This window comes from Camelus dromedarius, chromosome 1, assembly GCF_036321535.1.
Source record: "Camelus dromedarius isolate mCamDro1 chromosome 1, mCamDro1.pat, whole genome shotgun sequence".
Classification (NCBI taxonomy): Eukaryota; Metazoa; Chordata; class Mammalia; order Artiodactyla; family Camelidae; genus Camelus; species Camelus dromedarius.
This window is the reverse complement of record NC_087436.1, coordinates 107575283-107591571: the sequence shown is the minus strand read 5'-3', so window position 1 is coordinate 107591571 and position 16289 is coordinate 107575283. Positions and strand designations below refer to the sequence as shown.

Here is a 16289-nt window from a genome sequence, read left to right as displayed (position 1 = left end):
CTTTCAGCCACAGTAAAGATTTCATAAATTTTTAAAAATTAATTATAATAGACATAACAAGTAGCACAAAATTCCCAAAAATAAAAAAAAAAAGCCCTATTAAGTCATATAGTCAGTTGTGAAATGATAATTCAAAACTTGAAATATACTGGGTAAAGTGTTTAAGTGACATTCAGTTTAAATTTAATTAGCTAAAGAAAAAACTTTAAAGAAACGTTGCTTCCTTTATAGCGAATGAAACATATGAAATTACTTTCTATCAATGTATTTTTTTTTTCATTCCAGTTCTTCACTTTGACTTACTGCTTGGCAGACGCTGGCATTTCTAGTTTGGGTTATTCCTCCCACAAAGACCACACAGGTCAGGAAAATATGAAAGCACAAGTTCACAAGCATGTGCCAGCCTTTGAGACTGATTCTAATCAAGCTGTTAAAAGAAAAAGAGAAAAAATTAATATGCAGGTTAGTAAGTATGAAGCTGGACACTACAATATTCATCTCCACATTAACATTTCCAACTCATAAAAGGCCAAATGTAAACGTTCACACATTTGATTTTAAAAACACACTATTGGACACACACACAGAGAACGTTTGAGAAATCACTCAACTCAATGTAGTTTCTTAACATTTAACTTTATACAGTAAAAAAGACAAGTTAAAAGGAATGACTGGATGCACTAAAGGCAAAACAAATTCTCCATAATAAGAAATATGTGAGCTTTTGTTAGTTACAATGTCTTATGACAGATGGATTACTTGTTTGCTTTCTGGGAGGTTCTGTAAGATGCCAGTCTATATTTTTCCTGACCTACTAGGATAACGTGGTCTAAATGCCCAACATATTTCTCCCTGGCCTTTCACAGTGAAATGCTGAAGTCTGTCTTTTTTATATCAAAATCTCTGTTTCTTAACTAAATGCCAAGAAATGTCATGTATGTCCAGCTTACAGAGGAAAATACATTCTAGCAAAACCTCTTGTACAGTGAGTTTCTGCTTAGCAAATGCTTTCAGTTCATTATTTCTTACCATAAAACAAAAGTTTCTCTAGCTTTCTTTGCCTCCAATTAACAAAAATCATATTCCACACTTAAATGCCACAAACTTTCTTTAATGCTGTCTATAAAAGAATATTACACACAACAGGCACAAATTCATGAAACAGGAATAACACCACAGTCTAGTTCTGGAAAACACCTCTGCAGGTAACAAGGCTCCACTTTACCTCACCCCCGGTGCCCCAGCCCCAGCCGCCAACACACACTCCCTAGATTCTTCCCCAGAAACAAAGCCAGCAAATTGAATGAATGCTGTAGAAGGTGAATTCACCATCACACATACTAATTATTTACATCTTTTAAAAAAATATTTTTTAATATTTTATTTAGTTTTTGCTTGGGTTTTTTGTTTGTTTTTGTTTTGGGGAAGGTAATTAGGCCTATTTACTTACTTATTTTAATGCAGGTACTGGGGACTGAACCCAGGACCTCCCTCGTGCATGCTAAGCATGTGCTCTACCACTGAGCTATACCCTCCTGCCATCTACGTCTTGAATTGCATGGAATGAAGAAGGCTTGTAGGCATTATGAAGTAATCGTCCTTACTTTGGAAGGGTAGCATGGTCTTAAACTCAGTTCCACCCTAATTAAATGTGACATAAACTCCTCCGACTCCAAGTCCACAGATCTCCATTTGCAAAGTTTTATTTCTCACCTGTGATGGAATATGTAACTGACAAGGACTACGGAGAGGCTCAAAAGAAGAATGACGGCAGTGGTGTAAACCACAGGGTGCAGGAGACTGGCTGCCTGCGTGTAGAGATCAGACCCCGTCAAATCCTGGGGGGGAAAAGAAAGCGTTATTCTAGGAGCATGTTTCTGGACATGTAACTACCAAGAGTTTCTTGGTAACTAAAACACACTGATAAACAGAGCTCTGGCCCTTAACACCTCTTCCTTTCGAAGACTGTGTTTCATGCTATTTTCCTCACACAAGACTGCCTTCCTAACTTCCACTGTGTTAACTACTTACACACTGTGTACACACACACACACACACAGTTTCACTGTGGACCATCTGCTTTACAAATGTGAATACTGCCTCTCCCATGAGGGTAACAGAGAGAGAGCAGCAGTGATTTAGAACAGCAACCATGGACTTCACCCTTTTTAATGCTGTTTCACCCCACTTACCACTTGGCACGCTCTCCAGCTGATAAGGCTCAAGACAGCAGCATCTCCACGTCAATAAACCCTAAACAGACCTCTCTAGCTGCCTGTGGTCAAGCCCAACAAATACGAATGGACCACACGCTGGGCAAGGCTCAGGGACATAATGGTAAACTGTGGTTCTTGTCCTTGAAAGCTGCGAGTCACAGGGCACTCAGACGCACAATCAGACCACAACGACATGTGATGAGCACAAGGGCAGCCCGGTGATGTGAGCAACGAGGTCAAAGATGAGTAACAGCAAATAGTAACAGCCAGTCACTCACAGAGGTTAACCATAATCCTGGCACTGTGCCAGCACCTTACACGGAGGAACCCTATGAGCCAGGTATTATTAGCCCCATTTCATGGCCTGAAAAACTGAGGCACAAAGACATTAAGTGCCGGAAGGACTAGCTCCAAAAGAGCTTGGCTGCCAAGGCTGTGCCTCCAAAAACGAGGCAGACAGTGCTTCCTAAAATGAAAACAGTGGACATCTGTAGGCTTCCTTCCTTCCTAACGAAGGAGCCAAGTGGGCTGGGCAGACACCTCACCCGGGCCGCAGCCGCCATGCCAGACAAGCACGGTTTAGGAGTCACGGCTACAGGCTTACCAGGTCCTATCACTGAACTGTCTTTCTAAACCGATTCTGAAAGCTACACAGTGACAGCTAGATGTGGGAAGGCGTTCACAGCGATGTATGTCTAGTCAGGAAGCTCTTGAGACAATTCCTGAAACTTGAAACACTAGATGGAAGGAAGGAGGAAGTGGACGGGGGACAGACAGACGAGGACACGGGACACGGCCTCAACAGAGGATGGAAGGAGGCAGCACATGTTCCCACAGAAGGATCAGAGGTTGACAATGTATGCTGACAGGTCTACAAAGACCACATCGGGATGCCCTGACAAGCCCCTCACCAGAACCAGTGATGAATGGAGGCCTGGAGCGCGACAAGACTCAGACCTAACTCTGTTCCAGCCCGAGTGCTCACCACGCTGTGACGGGTCCCACACCTGCAATGCACCTACTTACCCAGTAAATGTTAGCTGGGTGCCCACCGTGGCCAGGCGCTATGCCAAGCACTGGATATTGAAGGGAATGCAGGGCCCCTCAAGCGCTGACAGCCTATAAACCGAGATCCAGAAGGGAAAATACAAGACAAGAGCCTACCACCCTCAATTCTGAACCACCTGCCAGGTGAGATGAGACACCCACGGCATTTGTCTGTGGTACACGGCTTCAACGTACTTGCACTCGGCTAAAAGTCAGAATGTTAGAGAGAAAATTCAAAAACTACCGGGGCCATGAGAAACAGTGGACACTCACTGGAGTGGACACATTTCCCCTTGTTTCTATGAAAAGTTACTCTTCCAATGCAGAGTCAATAGCTGAGGATAAACTTTCAGTGTCTAGGATGTGGTCTCTTGACTCTTTCCCTTCCTCTAGGAAATGTTCCAGAACACATCGCCACCTGCTTACAAGCTGTGTGGTTTGGGACAGTCACCTCACTGTACGCTGGAGACACCACAATCATCTCATCTGGCAGGGTTTGGGGACGGAGCAGAAGGGTGTCCCCACGCTTTCCACAGGCCTTTGCAAAGAATAACGAAACACAGGTAGCTGGATGTCATCTAATAAAACATCAAAGTGCCAACTCTGCTCTCAAAGTATGTCCTCTAAAATATTCACGTTTAAAGGAATCAGTTTTTTTCAAAAACCAAATAAATGCAACAGAGTATGAGAGAGAAGCTGGGTGTTGAAACAGAGGGCACTGACTCTAACGATTCCAAGTCAGGACTGGAGAAAGGAGCAAGGACTACTGACTGCTCACACAGGGCACTGCTTCCTGGGGGCATCTGTGGTTGTCACAACAAACTGACCTTCCCCAAAATGAAAGAGAACCCCTGCTGAGAAAAGCCTGGGAAGGTGCGAGGAGCCAGAGAGCAAACAGTTTAAGCTTCGCTGGCCAGGAGCAAAATTGAGGCTGTTACGCAGGCACTTACTAACCACTTAAAACGGAACCATTAAATCATTTAAAAATCACCCTTAGCTTTCCAGCATTCAAAACATCAAACAAATAAATAATCAGCAGCTGCCTGGAACTGGCCTGTGGGTCAGGTGTTTGCCAGGGTTAGCAGACCGCCCCCCTTTTTAATAAAGGAAATAAATTCAGTTAAGGAAAACCTCCTAAAAAAAAGTTTCTTCTGTATAGCTCAGGGACTCTGTTTAGTATCTTGTAATAACCTCTAATGGGAAAAAAAATATGTAAATGAATATATGCATGGCTGGGACATTGTGCTGTACACCAGAGATTGACACATTGTAACTGATGGTACTTCAATTTTAAAATAAAATAAAATAAAATAAAATAAAATAAAATAAAATAAAATAAAATAAAATAAAAATTCTATTGAATACTTGAAAAAAAAAAAGAATGACCTTCTATCTTGATAACAAAATACAAGAGAATATAAGACTATTTAAGACAATTGAGAAGATCAGGATAAGAAAGAAGTTAAGAGAAGTTAAAGATTGAAACAAAAGAGGTAAAGCTGAAATCTGAATAAAAATTATTTTCAATTATATTAGTAAACAAACAGAGGCTTTGTGATACTATAACAAAAACACAGGTGAAGGGGTCAAAAGGTACAGGTTTCCAGTTATAAAATAAATAAAGTCCTGGCAATACAATGTGCTTTATTAATAATATTATACTGTGTATCTGAAGAAAGTTTTCATCACAAGAGAAAAAAATGGTAAGTGTGTTTGGTGATAGATGTTAACTAGATTTACTGTGGTGAACATTTTGCAATATACACATACACAAATATCGAACCATCACATTCTATGCCTGAATTAATACAATGTATGACACTTATACCTCTATTAAAAACAAAACCTACCCATACAGGGAGAGAAGGTGACATCTCAAAAGCCCTCAAACCCTATAATTTCACTGCTACCCATAATTCTGGCTTTCACTCTCTCTTTTTATAAATCAAATCACTTAGATTCAAAAAAAAATTACTAAATAAATTGTCCATAAATGGCCACTAGGAGACACCCGTGAGAAAAAAAGTAAAAGTGTCATTCACGTTTGCAATATAGTAGTAAGAAAGGAAATGTCCCTGCCTGTGGCGCTTACTTGACCACGGGCTATCACTTAATGGTGATCTTAGTCACTCTTTCACATGGCGCAAAGTTTAAGAAAATACTAAGCTAGAAAATGAAAGTAAAGTTTTCCACCAATGCAGAGAACATCAGAACACCCGAAAGTATGTTAAAAAATTACAGAGATAATTGTTACTAAGAAACCAAATAAATGAAAGAAGTGTTTGAAATTCTTTGTTTACTTGACAGAGGTTCATATATTTGCAAGAGTTATTTCTAGCCTGAGAATTACTAAATAGAAAATCACTGGTAGTTTTAAATAATCCATTATTATTGTATCAATAATAATTATAACTCAGTAATTGTTTAAACTCACCAGGATCTGAATAATGGAAGGAAGTCCAGAGAAAAACACCTCAGGGAGCCCTCTGTTTGTCAGAGTACAAAGTATTATAAAGAGTTTGCCAATAAAATAAAATTTTTAAATAGATCTTAAATCAAGAATGTAAGACAAAACAAAACAAAACAAAAACCCAAGACATAAAAAACAAGTTGATGTCTATGTTGGTTTTTATTTTTCCCCTAAGAAACAAAGAATAATTTCAAGAATTTGCTCCTCCTACCACATATCATACACAAAAGTCAAGTCCAGTCACATCACAGCATCACGGACCTAAATATGAAAGGTAAAACACATTTAAAGCTTCTTAAAAAAAACAAAGGAGAATCTCTTAATGATCTTAGGGTAAGCAAAGATTTTTCTTTTGTTTTTTTCTTTTTTTAAAATTGAAGTATAGTTGATTTACAATGTTGTGCTAGTTTCTGGTGTATAGCATGGTGATTCACTTATACATATACATTCTTTTTCATATTCTCATTATATGCCATTGCAAGATACTGAATATAGTTCCCTGTGCTATACAGTAGGAACTTGTTGTTGCAAAGATTTCTTTAAAAGGACATAAATAACACTATTTTAAAAAATTAGAAAAATTAGGAACTCTGTTCATAAAAAGGCAACATTAAGAGCAAAAGGAAAAAGGCTTGGCTTTAGACTGAATGTTTGTACCCCCCTCATCAAAATTCCTGAAATCAAATCTCCAATGTAATATTTGGAGGCGATATCTTTGAGAGGTGATTAGGTTCTGAGGGTGGAGTCTTTGTGAACAGGATTAGTGTCCTTTTATAAAAGAGACACCACAGAGCTGCCCTGACCCTTCCATCAGGAGAGGGCACAGAGAGAAGGCAGCACCTATGAAGCAGGAAACTGCTCCTCACTGGACACCAGGGCTGCCAGCACCTCGATCGTGGACTTCCCAGCCTCCAAAACTGTGAGAAATAAAGGCCTGTTTGTAAACCATTTAGTCTGTGGCATTCTGTTACAGCAGCTTGAACTGATTAAAACAGGCATGAATTGGGAGAAGATATTTGCAAAACATAAATCCAACAGAGAGCTCCTATTCAGAACTCTTATCTAGAATTCCCATAAATCAATGAGAAAACAATGGACAACCAAATACAAAACAGGCAAGATTTGAGCAGTAACTTCACCAAAGGGCACACCCAAAGTGCCAAAAAGGAAATGAAAGGAAGGCAAATCAAAGCCACAATGATACGTCAGAGTATAGCCACAGGAAGACCAAAATTTAAGACTGACAATACCAAGCATCAGCAAGGAAGTGGAGCAATGAAAACTCATTACTGGTGAGGCTATAAATCAAAAAAAAAAAAAAACAAAAAACAAAAAACAAAAAAAACCACTCTGGTCAACTGTATTGCATTATCTACCAAAACACACAGATGCCTACAACCCAGCAGTTCCACTCCTGAACACACATGTCCATCAAAACACATGTGCATGAGTATTCATTGTAGCTTTTTCTTCATATCCAGAACCTTCCAACAACCCAAATACCCATCAACAGTAGAATGAACAAATTTTGATATATTTGCACAATGGACTACTATGCAGCAATAAAAAAGAATAAACTGCTACTACACGCAAAAACAAAGATAAATTTCACAGATGCAGTGACAGGAAAGAAATCCGACACAAAATAGTGCATGCTACACAATTCCAACTATATAGAATTAAAGAGCAGACAAAACTTTTTATGGTGATAGACATCAAAGGGTATCTCTTGGGACAATGGTGGGAATTAACTAGAAAGAAACATACCAGAGCTTCTGAGTGCTCAAGTAAAAATATTGATCTTAAAGGCAGCTAAATATGTGTATTCATAGCTATATATACTTATGATCTGTGCACATCACTCAATAGCTCAATTTAATGAAAAAGGGGAAAAGCGCCGGTCCCCCTCAGATCATCAATTCTACTTCAGAGAAGTTATCCTGCAGATTTTCCATTAAATGTGCAAAATAATTTTGTACAAACTACTGGAAATGAAACAGAAGAATGCCCTAATAAATTATGGTGAGGACATAAAATAATATTCAGAGGTGAAAAAGAATAAGAAAGCTTTCTGGCATTGATACAGAAGTTTTCAGGAAGGAGATTTAGCAGTAGAGAGATTAAGAAGACATTTCTGGAGTCCAAATTCAAATAATTCCAATTCCAACACTAACTACCTTTGTAAATGTGGTCATGGTGCTTAAGCTCTCTATGCCCTGGTTTCTCCATCTGTCAACAGGGGGTTATAATAATAGCACTGTACTTCATGAGGTTGTTATGATGAACAAATGCATTAACGCACGTCAAGACTTCAGAGCCACCACCATCACCACCATCATACCATCCTAAGAATATCACCTTATGTTGATGAGCATAATTTATATGTCATCAGCAGAAGATATATCACTCCATGGAAAAAAGCATGGTTTAGAACAATGTTTGTAGCATGTAGCCTTTGTGTAAAAATGGAAGAAAAGGGAACCATTTATTCATTCTGTTGTAACATACATGAAAGTCTCTTCAATAATACATGAGAAACTAATATTAGTGGTTACCTATTTTGTGAAGCATGATTGATAGGATGGAGTGGTGGGAGTTCAAGTTTTCCACTGTATTCTAGTGTCAGAAATAATGGAAACATTAGACCCATGAGACTGTAGTACTTACTTAAGAATTTTATAAATAAAAATATTGCTAGCATTCATGTTCAATTATAATGTATATGAAACCAAAGTTTGCCTTCATTCAGCATGTTTCATATAAACAAAATTCAAAAGCAATTCTAGAGATGTAAAAACAAACGTGTGCTCCGGTTTCATGTATTTCTAAGTGGATACAGTAACAAAAGGGGAATCAAGGTATTTTATCTTCACCACGATTATCAATTAAAGTAGTAAGTGCTATCGTAAATAGTTTGGCCCTACTCATTACCTACTTGCTATTCAGTTTTTTGTTTCCTACTAACCCCAGCTCCTAGGAAGCCCTCTGCCCCAATTGGCTATTTCTGATCACACAATTCAAACAAAACCACTGTCTGCTTCACTTTTTTTCTGGGTCCCATGGAGAACTCAGAATATAAATGGTTATAGCAGGATGTTTACTGAGCCAAACTATGGAATCAATTCAAGATTTACAAATATAATCTTTCTAGTATTATTTTTTAAATACAAAATTCTTTAAAACCAGAGCAGAAAAAGTTCTATGGGCTAGCTGCCAAAGTAGGAACTTATACTTGCTATAAATTCCTGCCTATCTTAAGGCAGTTTTCAAGAACAATAGGATTTTTCTCTATTATTCAAAATAGTGCCAGGTAAGGGGAAAAAAAGATGTTGACTTTCGATTTTTTAAATTTCTTCTATCTTAGACATGACTTTATTTAAGGGTAAGTATGATTTCATTAACTTTGTCATCTTGCTTCACTAGCAACCCTAAAAATTCCACATATTAACCTTATTGTAATTTTGTCAACAATTTCAGACACATGTCACCTTGCTGCCTCTAGGTGGCACAGTTATATTTAAGAAAAGTGAAAGGATAATCTTTGAAAATAGAAAAAAACTTGGTGCTGTATTTTAGCTTTAAAGAATTGTGTATTACATTTTTAAAAAGATTAGAAGTATGAAAGATAAAAGAATAGCTTATTCCTTCAAGAAAAGGATTATACTAATTTAAATTTTGGGGAAGAACAGCTAGGAAGTTCGGAAATAGTTGTTTAAACTGGTATTAAATTAAATAAAAATAAAAGTTTCACCTGGTGCAATATCATGTCCTTAACAGTGAAGCTTATAAAATGCCTTTTTTGTGTGTTTCTATTTCATTTCTCTTGCCCAACTTTTTCTAGTTAACTATTATAAAAATTTCAGATAATGCTGCATCTCTTTTATTTCTCCCTCAGTACTTCATCGTTACATGTTATTTTATAATCAAAACCCGAATGAGAAAGCACTTCCAAACTGAAACAGGAAAGGCTTCATATTTTAATTACCGCTTCAGGCTTTCTTTGAAAGGTGAGTACAAAACAGTAAAATGTGAACTTACAGAAACCATACTCAGACCTACAGAAATCAAACATCTATTTGTGAAGAGAATGGTAAACGATCCAAAAGGCTAAACGACTTACACCAACAGCAGAATCTCAACTAGCGCAGATCCGCCCACTGTCAGCCCGGGCCGACTGACACACAGCAATCCTTCCGCCCTGCCAGACCATCTACTTACTCCCCCCGTCGGGTGCAGCCAGGGAAGGTATCCCAGGTTGGGGGGGCAAAGAGAAAACCAAAACACAGGGTAGAGAAAAATCTATTCTAATTCACGCCTGCTTCAAGATCATCTAGTGACAAATGCTCTTTTGTCTTTTTAAGAAAAGAATAATTCACTTAAAGTAAAATATATCATGTCTCAAGATTATTTGGTTCTTTGATAAAATATTGTCTAGGTAGCATACTCAGAGCCGGAGGCAGAAATAAAAACGTAGGCGTCCTCACTCCTGGGCTAGCCTCAAGCCGTTTCTGGGAAGTGTCTTTCCTATCCATCAGTAATTCCTTCCACTATACTCCAAATGCACACATACATACTCTGGAATGTAAGTGTCTTATAATAACCACAATATGAAATAAAAACTAGCACGGTTAATTTCATAATTATCAACTCAGCAATAAGATTCACTTAAAATCACTAATTAAAAAATTCTGTTCCTATACATTAATAACTAGTTATTTTACCAAAGATTAATAGACATGAACAATAGTAAATAACGAAAAACATTCACTTGATTAGCATTAAAGCTGAAAAAGACATTTGCGCAATACCATTGCTTGCAGCGACTAGACTGAAATTATCTCCATTACTCTAAATTCAAATAAGGAGTCTAAAAATTATGACATGTAGTGGGAAAAGGCATTATATGACAAAGAAGGAAAATCTCTCACTATTCATCCTGTATATTTGGACAAATGAGTCACTCTTCCTCGGTTGAGAGTTGGACTGTATATACTCCCAAGATGTCCCCAGATTTTAAGGTCAAGGTTTAGTTGAACTGATTCACTTATAAAGTTTACTGGAAATTCCTATACCAAATTGAATCCCATACATTCACTTTGTAATAACTCAATTTCCCTTTAAACTCAGAATTACACCAAATGTCACCTCCTACTTAATTAAAGGGAGCAATTTATGTTAAAAGTTTTTTTTTAATCTTCATTTGAGCTTAACTATGCATAGGGAAAAAATTAAAATACTTAGTGTTTATGCATAAATTTAACAACGGCCATACCATCAAAACCGCGTAGTTACTGAGGGAGTAGCACTGCATGGTAGTGATATTTTCATCCGAATAGAGTATATGGCACCCATCTGACTTCCAGCCTCCTTGTCCGTTCAGCAAATCGAAGTCCCACTGGGCGGCCACAGCATCTGCTCCGTGCGCAATTCGACGTAGCGTCACATTAACAGGGATGTGGTGGGTATCGACGTTCACACCATCTGGAGAAGATGGGAGATAAAAATATTTCTGAAACAAACTTCAGAAACAATTAAATGTCAACGTCGACACTAATGAGTACTCTGAGAATATCTTCCTCACCACTGACTCGTTAAAACGAGAAGGAACAAAAATAAGCATTTTTAGGAACAGTGACTTATAAAGTCGTACTGTCCAGCGGCGGCGGGATGACATATGCCACGTACAGACCTATTTTGGTGAGGATCACGGGGGTAACCACTGTGCGCCGTTTCCCATCATCAGCCAACTTCGTCGAGTTCCCGGTGGCCGGGAAAAGCTTCCCGTTGCGGAAAGCGATGAGCTGAAGCTTACAGAGGGAGTCATCGCTGGGTCTGACTTCTCTCTTGTGCTTTGGTAAGAAGAGGGAAGGCGGCAGCTGAATAGAAGCTTCCACAATCGTGTTCTGAAAATGTATGCACAGAACAGACACAAGGAAGAGTCTCTGTGTTAGTAGGTAAAAACCACAGATGTTTTTAGATAGGAATGTTTCCTAACTGTATGCTGAAGACATCTTTTTAAATGCATATATATGAAATGTAATAGTTACAACAATGTGTCAGGTAAGGGGAATGTCTTAACATCATGTAGCAGCACAGAACAAAAGAAGTACAAAGTAAAGAGAAATGCAAACTCTGTTTCAAAGAGTTAAAGTCATAAACAAGGGATAGTTTCAAACTGTAAAGTGAATTTTCCCCTGATAACATGTAGAGCTGAAGCAGGTAGCATTAAACAGAACAGGGATGTCAGCGGTCACTCTTTACATGAATTTTACAATGACAAAACACGGTAAATGAGCACACAGGGAGCAGATCGCAAATGTGAGTATCATTAATTTGGGCTTATGAAACTTTAAGGTGATTTATGATGGATTCCTACTGTCAAACAACAGAAAAAATTATACAAACATAATAAAAGTTCAGATTCTGCAAACTCTTAGCAGACAACTGAGACTAAGAAACACATTAGGTTTAGAAAAATGTAACAAAGAGGAACAATGGAAAATGCAGGCTGGGCACCGAATGCTCTTCAGATTTCTTTAGTAGGGATTTTTAAATTATAAATTATTCAGCATTCAATAAAAAATAAATGATACACCAAGGAGGCAAATGATTATCTAAAAAAATTTCTATTTTTAAGAACTTATCACAAAACCTCTCTCTTGGCACCAACCTCTGCACAATTTGATGTTCATGATGCTGACAGCATTTCTTAAAAAAATCTGATGTTATTTCAATTCAAATAACACCTTGGTTTCTAAATGTCAAGTCAAAAAAATCCTAAGTATGCCATATAATTTGGCAAAAATCTGTTTCAAATTCACTTTCTAACACTCTGTACATCACAACCTATAACCTGACCACACTGAGTTTACAACTTTTTGAGATCTCTTTTTTTTTTAATGTCACCATGCACATGCCAGTTATCTCCAGATGAAACAATCCACTCTTCTTATGTCTGGTAAACTCTTAAACTGGTCAGATTTGATTTTTCGTAAGTTAATTACGCTGGCAATGCAAATGATTGGTCGGGATGAGGAAGGTTGGCAGCTGAGGACTTTGCAGAGTCCTGTGCACAGGGCTTTTGAGGGATGACTAATTACATGACCCCTGGGGATACTACTTTTACAGGTAGGTGGTCCCTCTTCTGGATTCACGCTGCACTCTGCACGTGGCTCTGTCATGACGGATCTCTGCAGCATCACCATGTAATTCACTGCCTGTTCCACTAACTAGAGTAGGGGAATTTCTCAGGACAGCTAATCTCATTTCTTTTTGGACCTCCTAAGTTAATAACAGTTCCTGGCACTAGTATTTGATAAAAGTATCCCATTACTTATGAAATTAATGAAAATCTGTGTAGTATTTTTTTAAGGTTCTATTGAAGCAAATGATTGACTTTAGAATTTGTCTTTAACTGCTGTGCTTAGAACAGTGTTGTAACACAGCGATAGCTATGAGTATCTGTTGACAGTATTTTGGAAGTTTGAATATTGACAGCTTGAATATTACTTTCAAATTGAAGATGCCAGGAAAATATTCAGTAGAACTATTCCACCTAAAAAAACACATAAAAAGGTCCCTATTATTCTTGTAAATATAACCTGATAGGAAAACAAAATTTATTAGAAATTCTTTCACTAATACAGTAAATTTCTATTAAGTATATAAATTTCTCCTAAGTATATAAGGATGCATGCAACACAGGAAAGACATCAATAGATCGATTAACTAGAAGGTCAAAATCCTGATGAAATATTACATACTGGACATTTATAAAAACTTAAGTATTTTAAAAATTCATAAAATAATGTTGTTGTGAACACAAAATAACTTAAAAATAAAGCATAATTCTCTGAGAAAATATCACTTATAACAAACTGAATTCATTTTTTAAAAAAGGAGTCAAACTATACTTTCTAAAAGAGAGCTGAAAAGGAAGTGACAACTATTAATTTCTACAAGTTCAAAATTTTCTCTACACAAATTTAAACTTGTAAAACCATCCCAACAACAAATAAGAAAACTCGGGTTTATGGACAAATTGCTGAGAGATGAGAGCTATGTGTTCAAGGCTGTTACATACTCATGACTTCTAAACTATCCTCCAAAGTCTGATAAAGAAAATTACTAAATAATAATCACAGGTCTCCTACGGTGGCCTAGGGGTGCTGGAAAAGCCAACCTCACCTGTATCAATAATTTAATTTTTATAGTAAAAATGTAACATATGCATATTTAATCTCTTTAAAAGAAGTGCTGATCATTCATTAGAGAAAGGTTATGAATCTAACAACAACAAAAAAATCACCAAGGAACATATTTGTTTCATTCATTGTGTCTATATTTTTTGCCACTTGGCCTGAAGGCAAGAACACAGAGGTTATAATTTCACTTAACCATGTATTTATTTTTAAATGTATGGATTACAGCAACAGAAATAGGTATAGACATATGAATCATAGTTAATAAATTAGAAAAGTCTCTCTTAAAACCCTTCGGGAAATACTTGTTTCTGGTGTCTCGTATGTATTACTGAAGATCGTATGTCACCCACGGGGGGAAGGAACGTGGGGTCTGAAACCAGGAATCAGGATTTGGGTTCCCGCGTCACCATGGAGTAGCTGCTTCACCCTGTGCGACTTTGTCTACCCCCTGAGTCCACCCCGTCACGTGCATCTAACGATCTTCCTAACAAATGGTCTGAGGACCAAATGGGATCAAGACTAAGACAAGCACAATAAGGCTATGGAACTGTGGGTGGCATTTTTATTACTATTTCAGGGAGACCCCATGTTACTGCACTTCACAGATAACTGCTTCTTTAGGTTTTGGTTTTAACAAACTGAAGGTTTGTGGCAACTCTACATGGCTAGCACTTTTTAGCAATAAAGTGTGTTTTATTTAAGGAGTGCACATTGTTTTCTAGGCACAATGCTATCTCACAGTTACCAGATTACAGTGTAGTGTAAATGTGACTTCTATATGCACTGGGAAACCGAAAACTCAGTGACTCACTTATTACAACACTTGCTTTATTGTGGTTATGTGGAACAGAACCCGCAGCATCTCCGAGGTCGGCCTGCATCGCTGCGGTGCGGCAGGTGGTTACCTGGAGGCTGGGCAGAGAGGAAACTGCCTAAACTGACTGACTGACCAGCCTTCATGTAGAACCTCACCATGTTTTGACTTCTACAGTTCAGCTTTAGTTTTAACCTCGATTCTAAATACTGACAAATTATAAACATGTGAAATTAATGTCATCGTGGAATTCATAAATTTATTTGCTAAATTCATATATATATTTCCGTATTTACTTGACATAAAACTAAGGAGAAAATGGTTAAGTACCATAAGGGATGTTAAAATCCAGTGGAAATACTTGAGTTAACACCATTTCTTATGGAACAATCTGGACTTCTGACACTACGTAATTAATACTTCAAAATTTTCTGAAATCCTAATTTGAAGTCTATAGAATTCAAACACTAAAATCAGAACCTGTCACTAAATCACTAAAAGAGCCACCTAATTTAAAACAGTAATTTTTTTCATGCTTTCTTGGCTATCTACTCACTTGATTTTTAAACAGACTGATGTTATGATACATCCCAGTTATTTTCTTGTGTATAATTAATTATTAACTACATACCATCTCTTGATTATCTCGCTGCTGAACTTAACAGGGATTATGTTTGCTTTTAGAATTTTTTTTAACTTTCTTTGCTAATTAAGTTTGGCTTACTCAACAGCATTTATTGGATGTTTCACTGCTCTATGCATGGCACTGTGTAGAATCTGGAAATATACAATGAAATAAGACATGGTCCCTGCCTTCAAACATTCAAAATCTAATAAGGGAGAGACAACAATAGTAAAACAACAATAAGAGATAAAATGCATTAAGTGCTTACTCTGTAGCAGACACTGTTGTAAATGTAATGTGTCACATTAAACCCTCTCAATGACCCTTTGAGTTTAATACCATTTCATGACTCCTCTATAATGGAAAGGACTGACACATTCCGAGAGGTTAAGGAACTAGCTCAAGTTTGCACAGCTTTTAAGTTGGGGAGCAGAACATGAACACATTCTTAGTAACCACAGCCTCTGGCCTCTTAACTATAGCTCAACTCACCAGCATATCAGCTTCTAATTATTCTGGAAAATGAACACAGCCCTATGGGACTAATAGGCAATGATGAATTCTGTCTGAGGAAGAGAAGGAAGCTGTCAGCTGAACGCAGTCTTAGAAGAGAAGCAGGGATCTCACCAAGCACGGGTGAGGCTGAGGGCACAGAAAAGGGCAGAAGTGAAGGCAGGAAGCGTAAAGATGCACACAGCTGGCCTGGAAAATAAAAAGACTTCCATTGGGCAAAGCCCTAGATGGGATGAGAGAAATGCAGGATGTATAGAGGAAACCGGATTTCAAATTCCAGTCAAGAAAATTTTAAAAAACCAATTCTCTCTGGCCACGTTAACAGCTGAATTCAGAACACCAAGAGCTGCTAAAAGCTCTCAGTAGTTAATTGAAAATAGGTAATATTTTGTGATGCTAT

The 16289-nt window shown here is 37.6% G+C and overlaps 1 protein-coding gene across 1 annotated transcript in view; it reads right to left on the bottom strand.

Annotated features, from left to right (window-relative positions):
* ADGRA3 (adhesion G protein-coupled receptor A3) overlaps positions 1–16289 on the bottom strand; it is a 98644-nt gene that overhangs the window by 12535 nt on the left and 69820 nt on the right. Inside the window, exons 13-16 of the mRNA XM_010991045.3 lie at positions 11423–11636; positions 11006–11214; positions 1714–1838; positions 304–427 (exon numbers count right to left, since the gene is read on the bottom strand). Coding sequence (XP_010989347.3) covers positions 304–427; positions 1714–1838; positions 11006–11214; positions 11423–11636 — 672 coding nt within the window. The remainder of the gene's footprint in view (positions 1–303; positions 428–1713; positions 1839–11005; positions 11215–11422; positions 11637–16289) is intronic.